The following is a 22,647-nucleotide window of genomic DNA, read 5'->3' on the forward strand; positions in this document are numbered from 1 at the left end:
ATCTTCCTACAGAGATCGTGGGAAGATACAAGGTCTCAGAGATCGTTGACCTGGTTTGATGTGTGGATATTAAAATAGCTTTACTTTTTAAAATATTAAATCAGAAACACCAGCTTTTCATTGTACTGACTATCTTTTCTTTATTTGCATTTATGGTGGCTTCTTTTTTTTTAATCAAAAAAGAATGTTTGTGAAAGAATCAAAGCCTGAGAAATGGCTATGAGACTCACAAGTTATGTGTTCATCAGTGTATCTTTTTCCTTTCTTTCAGAAATGTGATATGTACAAGTTAATAATGGAAGTTCGAGACATGGGGGGCCAACCTTTTGGTTTATTTAATACAGGAACAATTACTATTTCTCTTGAGGATGAAAATGATAATGCACCATATTTTACAGAAACTTCTGTGAGTATATATGTGTATTCATTTATCTAGCTTCATTTACATCTTCAAAAAACAGATCTAGAGTCTGGTAGCTCCATGAGATTATATATTTTGGCTTTAATAGCTACCATTTACAAATAACATCCACATAAAAATATGATTTCTGTAAAAATAATCACAGTGCTAGGATGCAAGGAAAATAAGTACTCTTTTAGTCATCTACAAGTCTTTCAGTTCAGTTTAGTTGCTCAGTTGTGTCCAGTCTTTCCAATCCCATGGACTGCAGCATACCAGGCTTCCCTGTCCATCACCAACTCCTGGAGGTTGCTCAAACTCATGTCCATCAATTTGGTGATGCCATCCAACCATCTCATCCTCTGCCTTCCCTTTCTTCTCCTGTCTTCAATTTTTCCCAGCATCGGGGTTTTTTCTAACAAGTCAGTTCTTTGCATCAGGTTCTTAGCCCGGAATTCATTCATATAGTTGGTGTTTCTTGGATACCAAGCTTTGGAATCAAATTCTTTGGAGTTAAATTCCTTTTACAGGGTGAAGGAAAAGAGGGCATTTGTCTGCGTTCTTTACACCTCATCTTCATAAGAGAGCAAAGGGACTAGTTTATATCTTCTGCTCCACTGAGAGCTCAATAGTATAGGTTGCCCACTGCCATCTATACACAGGCTCTTTATATATGGGTTATATATGAGGAAGCTTTCACTTAGGAAGTACACAATACAAGATATATATATTGGATGATACTTCTAGAAAATGATTCTTCCTTGAACTTTTCGTAACTTCACATTTTCATTAACCTATACCAGAATACAAGTCAAAGAAGAGAAAACCTGCAGTGAGAAGCACATTCATCTAATTGTTTACATCAATCCTTGTAATTTATAAGGATATGTTTTATCTCATATTTCATAGGAGGAAATGAAAGTTCAGTTAGGTAACTTACCCATGCTCTCATACCAAGAGATCATATACGACAAAAATGTAGGATTAGAATCTATATCTATTATTAAAAAAAAAAAAAAAGAATCTAGACCTGTTATATTCCAAAGGCTATTAGGCTATCATCTTTCTAAAGTCCTTTTCTGTAACCATATTTCTTGAGGGGGTTAGGGGAGAGGAATTATGATTTCATTTCTCAAAGAAGGCAAATTTTTTTCCTTAAAGTGTTTGTCTGTGAATTAAAAGTTTAAAAAATACAATTTACAATTATCTTTAAATAACTGAAGGTTTAATATCTTAATAGAAAACATTTATGTATTTTAAAAAGAGGAGTAATAGACTATAAATATTGTAAAGGTTCAGACTAAAGCTAGATCTGAGGGCTTGAATTAGAAAAATCACCTCAGTCAGTCAATTCAGTTACTCAGTTTTGTCTGACTCTTTGCAACCACATGGCCTGCAGCACACCAGGCTTCCCTATCCATCACCAACTCCCAGAGCTTGCTCAAACTCATGTCCATCAAGTTGGTGGTGACATTCAACCATGTCATCCTCTGTCATCCCCTTCTCCTCCTGCCCTCAATCTTTCCCAGCATCAGGGTCTTTTCCAAGGAGTCAGCTCTTCTCATCAGGTGGCCAAAGTATTGGAGCTTCAGCTTCAGCATCAGTCCTTCCAAAGAATATTCAGGACTGATTTCCTTTAGGATGGACTGCTTGGATCTCCTTGCAGTCCAAGGGACTCTCAAGAGTCTTCTCCAACACCACAGTTTAAAAGTATCAATTCTTTGGTGCTCAGTTTCTTTATCATCCAACTCTCATATCCATACCTGACTACTGGAAAACCATAGCTTTGACTAGACAGGCCTTTGTTGGTCAGGAAGTTGAAAAGGTAAAGCATGAAGAATGGACAAGATTTGAAACAGCATTATGCGTTAAATGTGTACATCCTTCCCACTGTGTGTTTGCACATTTCCATATCACTTTGCTTTCTTTTCCTTTAAATAAAACTTTGAGTAGAAAATTAAAACTATGAATTTATAATAACAATGGGCAATTGTTTCAGTATACTGTAGAAGTAGAAGAAAACAGAATTGATGTTGAAATTTTACGAATGGCGGTACATGACCATGATTTGCCAAACACACCTCACTCGCGAGCTGTGTACCAGATCCTAAAGGGAAATGAAAACGGAACCTTCCAAATTAGTACAGACCCAAATACAAATGAAGCAGTCTTGTGTATTGTCAAGGTAAAAAATATTTATATATATATGTGTGTGTGTGTGTATGTATATAGTAATTCCTGTGTGTATATAACTAGAGTTGTTGCAATGCAATGCTGAAATGATTTATATTGTTTCATACATGAGCTTTATTATTATTATTTTATCCTCATTTTCTCTTAGACGAAAGAGGTGGTTGGTACAAAACTTATTGTTCTATATATGGGGAAAACCAAGGCAGAGAAATATTAAACTAATAAATAGATACTAACTTTAGAAGCGGTCTTAGACACCCACTTATCTAATTCCTTATGAAGTATAAGATGGAGAAAAATGGAAAAATCAATATTTGAAATTAACCTCTTGACTTTTCGATTCTCTTCACACTCATATTATAGTTTTACCACTCTACAGTATATTTTATAAAACAGACTATTTACTAAACATTTAGCATCTATTCCCATTAATTCTCCAATATTTGAGGTAACAAGTATGTTGGGATTTTAAAAATTTAATTGCATTTGCTGTCTCAGAGAATGTTCACTTTAACTGAACTTGGTTTCTTTCTGAGACCTTCTACCTGCAACGTTCACTAACTTGTTACAACTTCCATATTAATTTCTTAGAGGCAGTGTATTTTCTTAGAAGGGATATGCATAAATTTCGCCTTCCTCATTAAATTTTTAGAAAATGTCCTTTAATTATAATATTACCTAGTCTATCTTTTTTTCTCTATTTCTTTCTTTTTTAAATATTTGACCTTTTTTCCTAAGTTTAGTTCTCTCTTTTTTGTTATTTTGGTAGATTTAGTCTCTAATTGTTAATTGTTTGGAGATTCTTTCTAGTTATTCACTTCAGGAGCAAACCCAAATATAATGTACTTTGAAAAGGTGCTACTAGGTAATACAATTATATCTTTTGATTTAGATACTCACAGTAACTGCTCCATTATAGCCAAATCTCATGTCCTAGTAGTCTTATTACGGAGCCAAGCTTGGATCCACTCACTCCTGCGTGGTAAAGACAACCTACTGATGCTCAGTTGTGGTTAAGTGCAGCTTTCTTGTAAAAGTTCCAGTACAAGGAGAGTGACTGACTTGTGCTTGAAAACCCCAGACTCCCCTATACTGTGTGTGTGTTAGTTCCTCAGTCTTGTCCGACTCTTTGTGACCCCATGGACTGCAGCCCACCACGCTCCTCTGTTCATGGAATTCTCCAGGCAGAAATACTGGAGTGGGTTGCCATTCCCTTCTGCAGGGGATCTTCCCAACCCAGGAATCAAACCCAGGTCCGCATTGTGGGCAGATTCTTTACTGTCTGAGGCACCAGGGAAGCCCCTAAGGGTTTCAACAAGCCATTTACAAAGGCAAGGTGAGGAAGGGACATTCCAGGTCTGTGGTCAGCTACCACACAGTGCTCTGATTGGCTGATGGTGAGGTAACAGGAGTTAACAGTATAAATCTTTAGGTCTAAGGGCTATGTGCTCGTGGTCATCAAGGAGTTAACATCTTCCATTTGGTGGGTTGGGGGCAGAGTTTCACATCTTTAAAAGAACTCAACAAGTGTGCACCAGGTGTCATTATCTAGGTACTTCAGAAAGGAGCTAAAGCAGAGGATATGAGGGACAAGGCTGCCCTAGGAAGGCTCCATAGCGTCCTGCTTGATTACAGTCTATCTAATTATTTTATATACTTAGCTTAGAGGGACTTCTGCTGATTTAGTTATCACTGTTACCCTATTTGATAAATAATAAAATAATGAGAAATTGCCCATTGAAATTCCTTCAAATATTCTGTATTTTTATTCATATTCAAACTTGTTTAAAAAAAAAATGGAGGCAGGAACTTCCTGAAGGAAAGCAAGAAGAAAAATTGGTTGAATCTTAAAAATAAACAATTTTGCACTTGGTAGTGTTTGTCGCTTATAGGAAGCTGATTATCCATTGTTAAAACATGAGCTGCAACTTCTGGTAACATTTCATACATAATGATTCTCCCTTTGGTGCTAAAACTTAGAATCATACTTTTGTCTTCTGTATATAGTGTTAAATATTGACTCATTCAAGTGTGCTTATTGAACAGCCACTGAACTATGAAGTCAATCGCCAAGTTGTTTTGCAAATTGGTGTCCTTAACGAAGCACAATTCGCTAAAGCAGTAAACTCAAAAACGACGACGACTATGTGTACTACAATTGTCACTGTTAAAGTTAAAGACCATGATGAGGGTCCTGAATGCCAACCACCAGTAAAAGTTATTCAGAGTGAAGATTGCCTCCCTGCAGGCACAGAACTCCTTGGATACAAAGCGGTGGACCCGGATAGGGGCACTGGCGAGGGCTTAAGGTAAGATATTTTCAAAATTTTCTTCTTTTTAATTGTGATGTTCATCCTCACGCTCAGTTGCTCAATAGTGTCTGATTCTGTGACACCATGGACTGTGTAGACTCTGACTCTTTGTGACCCCATGGACGGTAGCCCACTAGGCTCCTTCGTCTATGGAATTTTTCAGACAGGAATACTGGATAAGGGTACCATTTCCTCCTCCAGGAGATCTTCCCACCCAGGGATGGAACTCACATCTCCTGCACTGGCAGGCAGATTCTTTGCCATTGAGCCACCGGGGAAGCCCCAGTTGTGATTGATGATTAATTTCGAATTTGGGAACATTCTATGTGTTTTTCAGAATGACAGATTTTGAGCTTGTGTCCACTCTTTGGTTTGAACTTTTACATTTGATTTCTGAAAACTAGGTATAAGAAGATACAAGATGAAGATAACTGGTTTGAAATTAATGAATACACTGGTGACTTGAAAACTGTAAAAGTGCTAGATAGAGAATCAACATTTGTAAAAAACAACCAATACAATGTTTCTGTGATTGCATTCGACGCAGGTGAGTGCAAGTTTCTGGAAATGAAATGTAGATATAGGACATATTTTTAAGGAAATCTTGGAGTTAAATTTGTTTGTTTCCACATCAAAATTTAATACAAACAGTGATTGTTTAATTGCAAACAATGGTTGCATCATGATTGCTTAATTTCTTGGCAGCCACACAGTTGAGGTCTCAGTGTATCACTAACTCAAAAGTTGCAGGTTTCAGTTTCAAGGTTCATATTATTTGATGTCTGCCATGGACCTGGTGGCATCATCAAGGATCTCTATTTTTTTTCAGGATTTTTAGGTTTAGATTATTCTGATTTGAACTTGCTGGAGGGGTTCAACTCCCTGAAACAGATGGGTTCAGATAGGTTTGTTCTGAGTCTTTCTTACTGGGGAATAAAACCTTTATCCTATTTCCTAAATAAATGTCCAAACAATGGTTTTTGAAGTCTTTTTTTTTACTGAGATTCGCAATCATTCTCCAAGGTTAATTCTAGAACCTGTCTTGTGAAGAAATGTCCTAAAATAGTGATCTCAAAACCCTTTTGAACATAACCCTCCAAGCAGGAAATCATTTTTTAATATGAACCTTTGCAGCGTAAGCTCTGTCAGTTGGTTTCTCTTTTTGCAATGCAAGTGCTTGACTTAAGCGTTGATTGCCATCTCAAATAAACAGATTCTGAGCCACAGAGCTAGATCCAGAACCATGTCAACCCCCTATCCTATCTCCCCAGGCTCCTTTGTTTTGGAGATCTTGGTTGATTTCAATAACTCACTGTTTGAGCTGCTTGTTTTTCTCTTCCTGTGCTTTAAATTCTTGCTCTTGTGTTTTAAATTTATCAATAAAGAGTGAGCCTGTGAAACCCAAGGCCCCAGCCTCCACCTCAATGCAAACAAAATCCCAGATGTCACTCCCCTTGTCCCACACCGCCCCCCACAAACTTACTCTGGCTGTGTGATGTATGATTTCCACGACTGGTAAATAATAAAACTTCCCCTGCCCCCAGAGCTTCCTGATGGTTTTTACTTAGGGCGTCTTGCAATCATTATGATCACAAGGGTCAGTTCAGCTGGGACTTTGATTATTGATAGACTGAGACCTGCCAAACAACTACCCCAGGATATTTATTGGTGTGTTTATATATATATATATATATATATATATATATATATATATACATATATACACACACTAATATGCTAACATCATAACATACTATGTATACATTATAAAAATAAACTTTAAGAGAAGATTATAAAAAACATAAGTAAAAGTGACAATATGGCATTTCATCTCATCAGTTATCCACTCACTCATTTGGGGTAAATTTCCATAAATGATAAAGATGAGTGAACTTGGGTTTTTCTGATAGAGCCTATGTTTTTGACTATCTGTTTAATCCAAGATGGTTGTCATGGTCTATACCTGGGTTGGAAAAGAATTTCCAGACATGAGGCAGAATGAGAGATGAATAAAGTTTATTAGAGTGGGAGAAGCTGTTAGAACAGGCCGGCTCAAGGGAGAATCAACCCTTTTCTTGGGCTAGTAGCTGATTTTTATGGCCTCAAGACAGAGAAAATTCCTACTGAAAATGGTGGCATTAGGTGATTGGTTAGGATGCTATAGGGTGGGTATTTTACCTAATATGGGGTCAAGGAACTGGCCAGTTTAGATCTAGAGGCTCATGGCAACAGTTGCTATGGGGCTTGGTCAGTTTCAGAGATTTTTGTCCTGTGACACTGCTGCAGGGTTCTACACCTGTGATCTTGGTATAGAGCTCTACAATGGTATGGTTAGCATATTTTTATACACTGGATATTCAAAACAAATAAGCTGGTACAGCAATGCTGTGGTCTTTTTCTCTGTTTTTGGTCTTTTTCTATAGAACCATTGAATTTCTTTAGCAGGAATGGGCAAGCGCATGAATAAACAAGTCCAATCCCATGGAAATAAAAAAAAGCTGAAATGGTCCAAAGTCATGAAATGACTTGTTCATTTTATGAAAAATTACTTCTTCATGCTTGTTCATTTTACCCTTTAATAGTTTGATAATAAGATAAAGACAAATATTTTCTCACACATTATACTTCTACTTTTTTCTATAGCTTTACAATAAAAGCCACATCTACTTAAAAAAAAATAGATTCTCTGTTGAGAGACAAAGGTTAAACTAATAAAGATGCTGCTGCTTATGATGTACATGGCAAGGGCAAGCCAGTCCATTCACATCTGTCCCATTTAGGTTTTTTCTTTACTTTCTCTCTCAGCCTCGGTGTATTCTTGTTGCCTGGGAATGGGAATGGTCTGTCGCACGTCGTAATCAATGAGAAAACCAAGCAGTCTGAAAAAAGTATGCCCACGAGTGGAAAATATTTCAGTTTCAAAGTCTGAAAGAAATCCACAATTTGAATATTGTTGCCTAATCATGTGATATGATCTTCCTTTAATTTTTTTTAAATTATTCGCTTATTATTTAGTTTCGGCTGTGTTGGGCCTTCATTGCTACATGGGCTCTTTTCTAGTTGCACTGAGTAGGGGCTACTCTCTAGTGGCCATGTGAGGGCTTCTCATGGCGGGGGCTTCTCATGTTGCAGAGCATGGGCTTTAGAGCTTGCAGGCTTCAGTAGCTGTGGCTCTAGGGGCTCTAGAGCGCTTGTTCCATAGTTGTGGTGTTCGGGGTTAACTGCATGTGCAATCTTTCCCGACCAGGGATTGAACCTGTGTCTCCCGCACTGACAGGCAGATTCTTAACCACTGGACCACTAGACAAGCCCTTCCTCTCCTCTTGGCAGCTCTCACAGAATCTTTTATTATAAACCTTTCAGTATAAGTAGGAAAAGAAAATACCCTACTAAACCCTGGGGGAAACAAGAACTGAGAAATACACTTAAAACTTCCACTGCTTTATAATCATGGTGATTTGCTGCTTATAAAAAAGCAAAGGTGAAATCTGATTGGTTCAGGAACACAATTATGATGTGAAACAAGGATTTATATTTACTCACTTATTGCACCGATGTTGATTGTCTTTTAAGTCCTAAGTTCTAAGCCATGAAAACTAGGATTCATAAGACAAAATCAAATTTTTCACATAATATCAATTGAAGGATGATTATATTCTTATAAAAGATTCTCTGGTATAAAAACTTTCCCCATCAAAGAATGTATGAATATCATAAGAAGTGGAAAGCAGTTAAAGTGTTACCAAGCTGAAAGGATAAAGGGAGGTGATTTCACAGAAATGGTGATAAAAAAGGAAATACTCTTCGGGGAGAAGGAAAATATGGAAAACAGAGATATAAGAAGTTAACTTTGTCTTTTGGTGATAAAAGGATGTCTGTAAGTATAGTGATCATAGTACAAACAAATGAAATGTCATATCTATGTCTCAAGCTCATGGATAACCTGGCTGTGCTCAAGAAGGAAAGATAGGGTGTTAGGAATTTTAATGGAAGATTATATGGTGAAGGATTTTGGTTATTTAAACTTTAATCCATTTTAATATATGCTTCCAAGGGTCAAATATATAAGTAATTACTTATATTTCTACATGAATATTTAGTTTTGATGCTCATATATAGTTCATGATGATCATCTAGGTATCCAGTTAATTTCCTTGTATCTTTTGTGTCAGTTCTTTTTTGTCAACCAGGTTGCTTGCTTCTCTGCTTTCGTTCTAAAAGCACTGTTTTGTACCCTCTCCACCTACAATAAGGCTGCCCCTTCTGTTTGAAATTCAGGTCCCTCTGCTTCTTCAAATGGATGGCAGTGATGACTTTTGTGATAACTCTCACTAATCTTTGTTTAGTTCCTCTCTGAATACGTTTTTAACCCTGCTTCCCTGGGAACAATACTGTAATTATCACAGTATAAGTATATATACTTATATATAATTAAGTATAAGACACATATAGATGATGTGTCTTCTCTATAAAATGGAGCTCTCTGTTTCTCATATACAGTCTTTCCCTCTAGCTAGGCTATGAACTCATGTTCATATGAAGACCCTTATCTTTGCTAAATATCTTTTTACCAAGCATCTAGCAGAGATCTTGGCATGTTTGCTTCATGTAGGTACTGGTATTCGCCATTCCTCTGCTGTTCTGTGAGTCTCCAGGTTCCAGGTTGTGAATTTTATTGCTTAGACCTTTGCAAATTCAGGTGCATAACAGGCACTTGGATCACTTAGTTTTAATGTAGAAACTTGAGTTCAAAAGTTTACAAATGCTTTGATATGCTTGAGTGTAAAAAGAATTTTCTTAAAATGAATATTTCAGGGTTGTCATGTGGAAGAAGTAAACTTTTTGCGTGTATAGTCCAAAAAAAGAAAAAAATTAGAAATGATTAGGAGATGTATTACAGCTTGGTAAGAAAGAATCTGAAAACTTTCCAGTCGTTCATTAAAGAGTTCTATATATGGAGTGGGCTGATTTATAACCCAGTAAACTTTCTGTTCCTGGAAACATTTAAATAACAATGGGGAACTCTTGCTTTTCAGAGTTCTTATTGTTGTAAATTTAGATTTTAGTTAACCCAAGATGTACTTTCTAGCCTGGAGATTATGACATTCCTTACTCACTGATTCTTGGCATTTGCTTATGTGTTTAACTTAAAATAAGGTTTGTTCTTATTTAGCTCCTTAGTTGTGTCTGACTCTTTTGCGACCTCACAGACTATTGCCCGCCAGACTCCTCTGTCCATGGGATTTCCCAAGAAAGAACTGAAATGGATTGCCATTTCCTTCTCCAGGGGATCTTCCTGACCCAGGGATTGAACTAGTGTCTCCTGAACTGTAGGCAGATTCTTTACCACTGAGCCACCTGGAAAACCCAAAATAAGGTTTAGAAACGGGCAAACAAACATACTTAATTACCTTTTCACAGTCTTCAACTATTATCAGGAATTACTTTTCTTTTTTTTTTTTTTGCTCTGTTTCCCAGAAGGAAAAAAATTGCAATCAGGCTTTCATACTTTCAGAAGACATCTAGGACTTATTTTTCAGCTGTGGCTTTGCCTACTAGCCGTTTTAACAGTTTCGAGTTTTCCTTTTTTAACATGCTTAAAACAGAGACTGTGATGGAAAATAATCATTTATGTGATAAATGTTGGTTGAATACGGAATTAAATGAGTCTTTATTTGCTTCTGGATGGCTGCCCTATTTCTTTATTTCACTTTTTAAAGTGTGATTTCTATTGTACCTTAAAGAGAAATAGCTTTCTTCTTATATTTTAATAGTTAAAATCCTAATACACATGTTGATTCATGCTAGTACCTGTAACTATTTTTTACATTAAAAAAAGCTTATTTTTTCCCACTTCTCACTTTTTTAGGTGTTGAAGTTGTCATTTGTACTCAAATTTATTTACAAATTTATGGCAATCTCAAAATGTTTATATGCTGTTGTGAAAGTAAAATCTTTCAGTCCTGTACAACTTTTTGTGACCCCATGAACTGTGGCCTACCAGGCTTTTCTATCCATAGGCTTTTCCAGGCAAGGGTACTGGATTGGGTTGCCATTTCCTTCTCCAGGGGCTCTTACCAATTCAGGGATCAAACTTGAGTCTCCTGCATTGCAGGCAGATGCTTTACCATCTGAATCACCAGGGAGATATCCATGCTGTTGTAGATTTTTTTTTAAACAAAACTTGTTATTTCTCTTCAATTTCTAGATGTTGTTAAATTTGTTTAGATTGAATAGTTTTTAAATAGGTATATACTGCTGTTACCTTGTAAGTAACTAATTTAAAAGTCACTTTGAATAAATTCTTATTCAACAGAAAAAAATTTCACTGAAATATGTTACTTGATATGGCTTAATTGTTATTTTAATCTAAAAAGAAAGAACGTTAAATTTGCACATGATTTATGGTAGTCTATATGATAAATTCAATGTTTATACACCAAAATTTAGACCAGCATTCAAAGCAACAAAAGAGAGGAATATCATCAGTTATTTTTCTGTTTATTTCAATTTTGAAACCTTACTATTTACAGTAGTTTGTAATTTTATCACAAGCTTTAAAATTTGAACATGTTCTCTGAACTTCATTCTCTTTTAAACACGCATGATAGGCATTATGCTAATTTAAGATATTTATTTAGATTTATGTGTTGAAGCACTAGGCCATTAATAGTGGAGTTCTGGAGGTAAGAGTTCTTATTCTCAAAAGCATACTAATTAGATTAGGGTGGGGGGATACAACGTTTTTACAGTTTGTTCAATTGATTTTTTTTTAAGTATAAAAATTAATGCTATGACAAACCTAAGCAGTAAAAAGCAGAGACATCACTTTGCTGACAAAGGTCCAAATAGTCAAAGCTACGGTTTTTCCAGTAGTTATGTAAGGATGTGAGAGTTGAACCATAAAGAAGGCTAAGCACCAAAGAACTAATGCTTTCAAATTATGGACAGCAAGGAGATCAAACCAGTTAATTCTAAAAGAAATCAACCCCAAATATTCAGTGGAAGGACTGATGCTGAAGCTGAAGTTCCCATAGTTTGGCCCCCTGATGCATAGAGTTGACTCATTGGAAAAGACCCTGATGCTGGTGTCACTTGAGTGTATGTTCCTCGGTTCTTTGTTTCGTCACAACAAAGATTTGGAGTGACGGACATTAAAGCCCCCTAGGTGTGTCACAGCTTCTTAGGTCTTGGATAGACCGTGTTATAGCTCTCAGGTCTCGAATGGACCATGTTATAGCTCTTAGACAAATCAGTGTTACAGCTCTATTTTACTTAGAAGATAGCAGGAAAATCGATCCAAAGACACAAGGAGAAGAGCGCCCCAGCGTGTGGGGGAGAGAGAGAGCTAGCTTTGGCTCCTCTATTTATATGTTTCTCTCTTCCTGGGCTTGTCCTATGTAAATTGGGCCAGCCAGGAGTGTTGTTTCATTTACCTGAGGTCCTCACTGCAGTCCTCAGACCTTCTCTTGTTCTGTTTTCGTGGGCTTTTCCCTTCCTTGTCTTTTAGCCACCGCCATTTTGGACTCCTTTTCCCTATTTTACCTAGCTAACACTGGGAAAGATCAAAGGTAAAACCAGAAGAAGGTGGCAGATGATGAGATGGTTGGATGGCATCACCAATTCAATGGACATGAGTTTGAGCAAACTGGGAAACAGTGAAGGACAGGGAAGTCTGGGGTGCTGCAGTTCATGGGGTTGTAAAGAGTTCAAAACAATTTACCAACTGAACTACAAGTGTTCAGTTAGCCAAGAAATACTGGGCAGATCACTGAACTGTCAAGATGAAAACAAAGTAGCCCTTAGGATGAAAAGTTAAGTGCGTGAGCTAAAGATGAACAAGGGTTTTGAGAAACTGAAGGAGAATGTGGCAAGCATTGTCCATAGAAGTCATGGCAAGTTTCATGCAGAGGTGACATTTGAATGGATTCTTAAAGGATAATAAGGTTTTATCAGGTGAAGGGGAGGAGAAAAGTATTCCCAGCAGTGGCAATAGCACGTGCCAAAGCTGCACACAGGATGGAGCACAGTTTCTGGGTTTGATGATCAGTTTTACAAAGTTTGGGCTTCCCTGGTGGCTCAGATGGTAAAGAATCTGCCTGCAATGCGGGAGACCTGGGTTTGATCCCTGGGTTGGGAAGATCCCCTGGAGGAGGGCATGACAACCCACTGCAATATTTTTGCATGGAGAATCCTCATGGAGAGAGAGGCCTGGCAGGCTATAGTCCATGGGGTCGCAAAGAGCTGGACATGACTGATTGACTAAGCACACACATGACAAAGTTTGAACAATGAGTATATGAGGAAAAGGGTCAGGAGAGAAAGTCAGGAAGTGATTGTGACCTAATGTAAAGTGTTCATATTTTAAACACCGAATGCACTTTCAAAGAAGGATGGAAGAAATCCATTATCTTCTAAATCGGTCATTCTGTAGTGACATTACTCATAATCTCATACCTTTTAATTTTAAAAACCACTTATCTGATACAGCTACCAATCTCCAGGGAAGAGTAATGTCACTATTTTGTACTGGTAGCAGTGGTATTTGTGGTTTGGAAAGTGTGTGAAATTCAAGTTCAGACAACTAGTAGAAAGCAGATGTCAACTGTACATCATAGAGATTGTTGAAAATAAGTGTTCAAGTGGAGAAAGATCCTATCTTTTATTTTTCTTAGACGGCAGATCTTGCACTGGAACGTTAGTAGTTCTTTTGGAAGATAAAAACGACCACCCACCGCAGATAAAAGAAGAAGAACTGACAATGTGCCGGCATGATAAGGATTATGTTGTCCTCGAACCTACAGATCAAGATGGACCTGACAATGGACCACCTTTTCAATTCATTCTCGATAATTCTGCCAGCAGACTTTGGACAGTAGAGACAAGGGATGGTGTGTAATTATGCTAAACCTTCTAATCAATAGGACCTTAGAATGTTTGGTGGCCTAGACTTTTACCTTAGTTACTTATACTAAATAAATCTTAATTTTAGTAAAATATTTTATTGATCCCAGATAAAGGATAATACCTTGTTTCTTGAGACAATGAGTAATATGATTAGATTCTTATTCTGAATATCTTTAAGAAAACAGACAAATCCATTTTAATAAAATATTTGAATAACATAATAAATATAGAATAGTAAAGATGAGCATAAAGCAATATCCATTACTTTTCCTGTCTTTTCAAGAAATCAAAATCTCTTTTTTTTTTTCGCATAGGTAAAACTGCCATTCTTCGGGGGCGGCAAGATCTTGATTATAACTATTACACTGTTCCTATCCAAATAAAAGACAGACATGGCGCTTCTGCAACACACATGTTATCAGTGAGAGTATGTGATTGTACAATTCCATCCGAATGTAGAATGCCTAATAAACTTTCGAGAGAGGCGTCACTAGCAAATGTATTCCTTGGAAAATGGGCAATTCTTGCCATGGTGTTGGGTTCTGTGTTGTTGTTATGTAAGTATAATTATATAGAATGTGTTATCTAATATTTTAAAAAATATATGACAATTCTTTACATTAGTGACAATGATAGCCTTTGAGAAGTGTGTCCTTTTAAAAATCTTGTGCAAATTCAATGGCTTGGAGTTGTGAGTCATAGAAGAAAAGGAGTTTTCAGAACTATGGCCACAGTTCTTCCAATAATTAGCTGTGAGACACTGGATAAATCATTTCCTCTTCTTTAAGCTCTTTTTGTTTTTTAATGGTGCAATGAAGAGGTTGGGTAAAATTAATAAGTTTCCCTCCCATGCAAAGTATGATTATCTTTCAACCAGCCACATTCATGGAGTGGATGCATAAAAAGAGTTAGTGAAAAGAGCAGTTTAAAAATTTACTTAGATGTTTGTGTTCAATGATATTAATGAATATTAATGACATCATTTAGCACACATCTTAATTAGACTCCAGAGTGTGAGGGAAACGGGCATATGATGAGTCGCTGAGGAAAAGCAATGGAAGATTTTGCATTCTGCAAACTGGTTTTTGGAGATGCAAAAGTGATGGAAATCTTGGCTCAGGCTTCTCCCCTCCCTTCCTCTCCCTCTTTTCCTTCCTTTGCTTCTTTTCCCTTCCCTCCTTCCTTCTTTCTTTTTCAAAAATCTGTTTGACTGCACGCAGTCTATTTGCATTTACAGACCTTTCCCATAGCCTTTGCTGTGTTCAGTGATTTGTGTTTCGGGTTAAACTGGATATTCCTCTTAGCACCTGATGGATGCTTTCAAAACCAAGCGCTGGTTTTATGTAATGGCTTTTCCTGTTTGATTTATGTCTAATGTTCTTTGTTTTGTGATTCTAAGATCTTTGAGTTGTTCCTTATGGACTTTAATGCCAATAATACTAGCTTAAAGTCCAATCAAATGAAGTTACTATTTCAGTGTGGAGAAAAGAAGGAAAATGTTGAAATCTGAACCTGGGAAGAGAGCTATTCACAGACTATGTTCACTTCCTCTTTCTATTGATTTGTTTCTTGTTTAGCCTAATAACATAACCTCACTAAGACAGAGATAGTCTCTATATATTTGTTAATAATCTCTTTTAAATTGTATGACCCAAAGAAATCTCAATTTATGGAGCCAATTTTCTAAAGTTCTGTGAAGAAACTTAAAAAAAATCTGATTCAAATGATTTACTATATAATTCAAATGATTATAATAATTTACTATAAATCAAATGATCTACAGTGCCAGCATGAAAAATTGTGATTTTACTTATATATTTTTTATTTTTTAGGTATTTTGTTCACATGTTTCTGTGTTACTGTTAAGAAAACAGTAAAGAAGTGTTTTCCAGAAGATGTAGCCCAGCAAAATTTAATTGTATCAAATACTGAAGGACCTGGAGAAGAAGTGATGGTAAATCAGATTTCACCGTTTTTGGTATGGTAGTTTAATGAGGCTGTGCTGTGCTTAGTCACTCAGTCAAGTCCAACTAACTCTTTGCAACCCCATGGACTGTAGCCCCACAGGATCCTCTGTCCGTGGGATTCTCCAGGCAAGAATACTGGAGGGGGTTGCCATTCTCTTATTCGTCAAACCCAGGTCTCCTGCATTACAGGCAGATTCTTTACCATCTGAGCCATCAGGGAAGCCCAAGTTCAATGATAACAGTTGATTATTATGTAAAATAGTAATAATGGTAACCTGCACGCAAGCTAAGTTGCTTCACGTATCCAACTCTGTGCAGCCCTATGGACTGCAGCCTGCCAGGCTCCTTTGTCCATGAGATTCTCTAGACAAAAATACTAAAGTGGGTTGCCTGTCCTCCTCCAGGGGATTTTCTTGATCCAGGGATCAAACCTGAGTCTCTTCAGCCTGCCTGCCTTGGAATTGGGTCCTTTAACACTAGCGCTACCTGGGAAGCCCAAATAATGATGATAGCTAATGCTCCTGAGAAATCTGTAGGCAGGTCAAGAAGCAACAGCTAGAACCAGACATGGAACAACAGACTGGTTCCAAATTGGGAAAGGAGTACAAAAAGGCTGTATATTGCCATCCTGCTTATTTGACTTATATACAGAGTACATCATGAGAAATGCTGGGCTGGATGAAGCACAAGCTGAAATCAAGATTGCCAGGGAAAATATCAATAACCTCAGATATGCCGATGACATCACCCTTATGGTAGAAAGGGAAGAGGAACTAAAGAGACTCTTGATAAAAATGAAAGAGGAGAGTGAAAAGCTGGCTTAAAACAACAGTCAAAAAACCAAGATCATGGCATCCCATCACTTCATGGCAAATAAATGGAGAAACAATGGAAACAGTGACAGAGTTTATTTTCTTAGGCTCCAAAATCACTGCAGATGGTGACTGCAGCCATGAAATTAAAAGATGCTCGCTTGTCGGCAATAAAGCTATGAAAAACCTAGACAGCATATTAAGAGCAGAGACATTACTGACCAAGGTCTGTATAGTCGAAGCTATGGTTTTTCTAGCCATGTATGGATGTAGTCGTGTATGGATGTGAGAGCTGGACTACAAAGAAGACTGAGCGCTAAAGAATTGATGCCTTTGAACTGTGGTGTTGAAGAAGACTCTTGAGAGTCCCTTGGACTGAAAAGAGATCAAAGCAGTCAATCCTAAAGGAAATCAACCCCGAGTATTCATTGGAAGGACTCATGTTGAAGCTGAAGCTCCAATATTTTGGCCACCTGATGCAAAGAGCTGACTGATTGGAAAAGACCCTGATGCTGGGAAAGATTAAAGGCAGGAGGAGAAGGGGATGACAGAGGCTGAGATGGTTGAATGGCATCACCAACTTGGTGGACATGAGTTTGAGCAAGCTCCAGGAGTTGGTGATGGACAGGAAAGCCTGGCATGCTGCAGTCCGTGCGGTAACAAAGAGCTGGACATGACTAAGTGACTGAAATGAACTGAATACTTTTGAGCACTTACTAAGCCAAACAGGGGCTTCCCTGGTAGCTCTGTTGGTAAAGAATCCACCTGCAATGCGGGAGACCTGGGTTTGATCCCTGAGTTAGGAAGATCCCCTGGAGGAGGGCATGGCAACGCAGTAACAAAGCATGACAAAATGAATGTAACTGAATTGAAATTTATTGTCTCACAGTTCAGAAGGCTAAACATTAGAGATGAGGTGTTGACAGAATCCTACTCCCTCTGAAGGTGCTAGGATTCTATTACACTTCTCCCTCCCAGCTTTTGGTAATTCTTTGGCTTATGACATCATTGATTGAGTCTTCATATGGCTTTGTGTATGTGTGTGTGTGTCCAACTTTCCCCTTTTGGATTAGAGACCCATCTTACTTGATCAAGACCTTGTCTTAATTTAACTAATTTCAACTCAAAATGACTCTATCTTCAAATAAGATCATATTCTGAGACACTTGAGGGTTAGGACTTTAACAATTGAATTGGGATGGGGGATGCGATTTGACCTATAACACCAATGATATGAGTATTATTATTATCTTGATTTTACATATGGGGAATTAGAGAGCCACAGCAGTTAAGTGATTTGCCCTTGTGAAAGTGAAAGTTGCTCAGTCATGTCCTACTCTTTGCAACCCCATGAATTATGCAGTCCATGGGATTCTCCAGGCCAGAATACTGGAGTGGGTAGCCTTTCCCTTCTCCAGGGGATCTTCCCAACCCAGGGATCGAACCCAGGGATCGAACCCAGGTCACCCACATTGCCGGCAGATTCTTTACCAGCTGAGCCACAAGGGAAGCCCAAGAACACTGCAGTGGGTAGCCTATCCCTTCTTCAGGGGATCTTCCTGACCCAGGAATCGAACTGGGGTTTCCTGTATTGTAGGCAGATTCTGAGCTATCAGGGAAGCCCTCAGATTTACCCCTATGAGATTTGTCCATGGTGGGAAATAAATGAAAGAAAACTGTTCGTTACAATTTGATTTGTTTATTTTAGGATGCAAATATTAGACTCCCCACACAGACCTCCAACGTTTGTGACACAAGCATGTCTGTTGGCACCCTTGGTGGCCAAGGAGTCAAAACACAGCAAAGTTTTGAGATGGTCAAAGGCGGCTACACTTTGGATACCAACAAAGGAGGCGGACATCAGACCCTGGAATCTGTTAAGGGAGTGACGGACACTGGCAGATACACATACAGTGACTGGCACAACTTCACCCAACCTCGGCTCGGCGAAGTAAGTGCCAGTGTCTTCATCTTCATTTCTTTACGTGAAAGTTAAACTCTGTTTATAAATCAGGATTTCCCCAAAGTTTCACTCCTTATACATCTGGAGCTCACCACCTTTTTCATGTTGAATTATCATAGATACATGAATAGTAGGTCCTAACCCAAAGAGAAAATGACCTCGTATCAGTTTTTAAAATAAGGTTTCCAAAACTTGACCTAGGAGTGGCATATGTAGGCATTTCTCTACTTTAGTAAGTATAAAAAGACTCAGCAGCAGCAGCAGCATAGCTTCTTTCCTAAAAATTGCCAGGAAAATCACCTAGAGTGAAATGTTACAGGGCACTACGTGGATCACAAATTATACATATTCTTAGTATGCTGAATCTTCCATGTGATTATGAAATCTTAATGATTGCCATCAACCAGACGGATCATTAAGCTTTTATTTTGGGTTTTAGTTCCTCATTTTATGTTCAGATCAGTCAATGTAGATTAATATTAGCCAGTTATATATATTATTATAAGTATGTAATAATGTATAAACATAAGGGTCATAGCTTATATTTGTTTCCCCTAAATATGTAAAAAAAGTTGTAGACACATTTCAGTGATACAAATCTCATGTTTAAATGGGAAATTGTAAGCTAGTTGTGTGATGCATGTGGAGCTTTAGTTTTTATCAATGTGTTCAGTAGGAGCATTTATATATTTGCTATATTTTAAGAATGAATATAATACAGACCAATCATGTGCATTTTTTATATGTAGGAATCCATTAGAGGACACACTCTGGTTAAAAATTAAACAGTAAAAGGTAAATCAAAGCCATTATTTTTAAGCTAATACATTTAGGTGTTTTTTAAAAAAACTAATAAAATGTGCTCTTTCTCGACACAGAAGGTGTATCTGTGCGGACAAGACGAGGAACACAAGCTCTGCGAAGACTACGTTCGCTCCTATAACTATGAAGGGAAAGGGTCTGTGGCCGGCTCAGTGGGCTGTTGCAGCGATCGGCAGGAAGAAGAGGGGCTTGACTTCCTAGATCATCTGGAACCCAAATTTAGGACGCTAGCGAAAACATGTGTAAAAAAATAAAATGTGCCTTTTAATAGCGTAACATCTACCAGCGCATGTGTAGGAGCTTATTGAATGTAAAACAATAGCAGCAACTGCTAAAGTATTTGTTTATGGAGATAAACTTCCAGTTGTGTACAGATAAGGCTCCCCTAAATTCTTCTTGTCTGAGATAACTTTTGTCTTCCCTAGAAATCAGTGTTTCATTTGTTAATTTCCTTTTCTATGCATGTACATTTTCTTGCCCTTTCCGGGCTTGCACTGTGTGCTTCTCACACCTTCTGCTTGAAAACTTATGTTACTTGGTATGCTCTGGAAGAGTATGTGAGGGAGTCAGGGATTGTGGAGATTAAAGAAAAATACCTTGTTATTTTAAATGAAAATGAAACATTTTCTTCAGAATCTTGGGGACAATTATGCTTTTAGAAGTATTGTCTTTGGTGCTACAGAATTGCTTCCTTTACCTGAATGGCTTATGCTGAAGAATTTTTTATGCATTCTCTGATGCAGTCTTTCATTTGGTGAATAAGAGCTCATCTTTCATTGTGTTTTCACCCTGTGGAGGTGCTCCCAGCTTGATCCTGGGATCTCTGTTGATGTGGATGGGTTATCAGATTCCTACAGGTTCTAGAACTGTTGGAAAGATGTGAACCAGAAGAGGCTCACAGAAATTTGAGTCACTGAGATTTTTTTAGAAAAGCATTTCCATGAATGACTTGCAGCCTTAATGCCCACGGGTTGACTGAAACACGAAAATCTGTTTTGTTGGTCCACTGTGATGCATTATTACTTTTAAAAAATGTAAATACCTTGGCAAGGACATGTTCTCTCTAGTTTGACACCATCCCACCATCCTCAAGCATTTGAGTAACTAGACCAGTAGGCATTAGGCTTACAACCTGATAGCCCTTTGAATATGCTAAACACTGAATGGCTATCCATACTGGAATGGATACTCAGGCTACATTGGTAATCACTTTCAGAAAATGTTAAATAAGAAAAAGTGTCTGGCATATATATGTTAAAAAACTGAAATGTGTTAACTTAATTCTTACCAAACATTTGTTGAGTGATGCTGGATAAAAGAATGAAAACATGAGTTAATGAGCTATTTTGAATACATAGCATTTTAATAAAATATTCTATTTTATTAATTTAGAAAAAACCATATATTTAAATAATATTTTAATTTTTTGTGCCAAATGCGATAGATTCATAAAACATTAGCACTATATATCACAAGGAAATTTTTCATTCAGACAAAAAAACTTTTTTCATCTTTTAGCTACTTAATCTTCAAAAACAATGAGTGACTAATTTTCTTAAATTTTGTGAATTATTCTCCTTCTTAGTCACAGGATCTAAATAAAGATGTTTCTTGAAATGAAATTGAATAGTAGAGCAGAATAAATAAGTAGCTTTAGCAAGTAAAATTTTTATTTTTAAAGGTGTCCTCTCTGTATTATTTTTATGGGCATTGTCAGTAAAATAATTTTGGAGCGTAATGCAGCTTCTGAATATCTGTTATCTGGTGTACATGTTATTCTGACAATGATGCTAGTTTTGAAATTTTATAATATTAAAATTTTGGAAATATATCATAATAATGTTCTAAGTTATATTTTTGAACATAGGTGCAGAATGTTTGCTGAGCAATTAAAAATAATTAGTTGAAAATTAGCTTACGTTTGTTTTATGTCTTCATATTTCTTAAATTTAAGTGTGAAAGAGAAAATTTGTATCTGAACATAGGTACAAATAAAGGCCAAAGGCTGATTTCTCAAATCAACAAGAGAAGATACTTTAGAACTATGACCAGAATTGTTAGAAAGTGTAGGAAATGAATTTGTATTAAGGAATTTTGACTATTTTAAGATGTTTCAAAATATCATTAAAATTCGTCTCATAGAAGAACTATGATGTCTTTTGATTTATTTAGGAATTTCAAAGTTATTCTCTAGTTACACTCAAAATCAAATGTTAATTGTATGATTAATGAAATTTATGAAACTTTGCTAGACTGTTTATGAATTTAGTTAATAGAATATTATATATTATGAATTATTTCATGTATGTTAATTTTCACTTAATTGTTGGTAAGTTAATCATTCTGAATTGTTTTCAGTAATGAAATCTATAGTTATGGAAAACATACAATTAAAACTTTCTTATTTTATCAAGATCTCAAACTATTTCATGTGAAAAACTTAATGGAAACTCCATCAAGAAACTCCAAAATAGAAGAAAATTGGCAGAATTGTTACAAATGAACTTTTGTTAAATACTTCCTTAACTTTATTGAGCTTTTAATTCCTCCTAGGTTTTAAAAAAAATATTCTGTAAAACTTGATATCTATGCATGTGTTTACTTTTAGAGAATGGAATATGCTATTATTTGGAAAATATTCACAATAGTTGTTCTAGAGTTGAAGACTTTCATCATAGAGACGAAAAGCTAACTTTTTTTGTTGTGTTTAGTCATACAAGTCCTGTACTACTTGAAATTCCTTAATTAGATTAATGAAACAAACTGTATATTGCTGCATATTTTTGGTCTCTTTTATCTGCTTTTCTAATAAATCTGAAGGAACATTTTTCATTTGGCCAGACACTGCATTTGTCTTACTACATGGTTAGATTAAAGAAAAGAGGACTATTTATAGCAGCAGAAAGCATTACTAAGAATGGATAGACCTTTGCCTACTTCATAGGGCCTAGTAAATTTGAGTGAGCATAGTATCAAAAAAATTCTTTGAAAGGATAGTGTTGCATGAGAAGTAAAAACCACACTTGATCTCAAATCCTTGCCACTACAAATGAAATGATAACCACTTTCTAATATATAAGTGGAATAATTGTTTAAGAAATGTTATGTGCCAAGTATATTTATAATATGCATTTCATGCAGGTAGATAAAATTATTTAAAAATATTTACTTCTTAAAGTAAGTGTTTTGAACAATAGGAATAAAAAGCATTCTATACAATCAATCTGTAGAGAAGATGTGTATTTACTAATGTTAGAGAAAAAACAATTAA

General features: G+C 36.7%; 1 protein-coding gene across 1 annotated transcript in view; it reads left to right on the forward strand.

Annotated features, from left to right (window-relative positions):
• Positions 1-22,208, forward strand: part of DSC1 (desmocollin 1) — a 357,493-nt gene extending 335,285 nt beyond the window's left edge. The window contains exons 14-22 of the mRNA XM_004020454.6: positions 272-406; positions 2,400-2,585; positions 4,640-4,902; positions 5,310-5,452; positions 13,581-13,796; positions 14,127-14,369; positions 15,645-15,766; positions 18,300-18,542; positions 19,433-22,208. Coding sequence (XP_004020503.2) covers positions 272-406; positions 2,400-2,585; positions 4,640-4,902; positions 5,310-5,452; positions 13,581-13,796; positions 14,127-14,369; positions 15,645-15,766; positions 18,300-18,542; positions 19,433-19,630 — 1,749 coding nt within the window. The 3' untranslated portion in view covers positions 19,631-22,208. The remainder of the gene's footprint in view (positions 1-271; positions 407-2,399; positions 2,586-4,639; positions 4,903-5,309; positions 5,453-13,580; positions 13,797-14,126; positions 14,370-15,644; positions 15,767-18,299; positions 18,543-19,432) is intronic.
• Positions 22,209-22,647: the final 439 nt, after the last annotated feature.

The sequence above is a fragment of the Ovis aries genome, chromosome 23 (assembly GCF_016772045.2).
Source record: "Ovis aries strain OAR_USU_Benz2616 breed Rambouillet chromosome 23, ARS-UI_Ramb_v3.0, whole genome shotgun sequence".
NCBI lineage: Eukaryota > Metazoa > Chordata > Mammalia > Artiodactyla > Bovidae > Ovis > Ovis aries.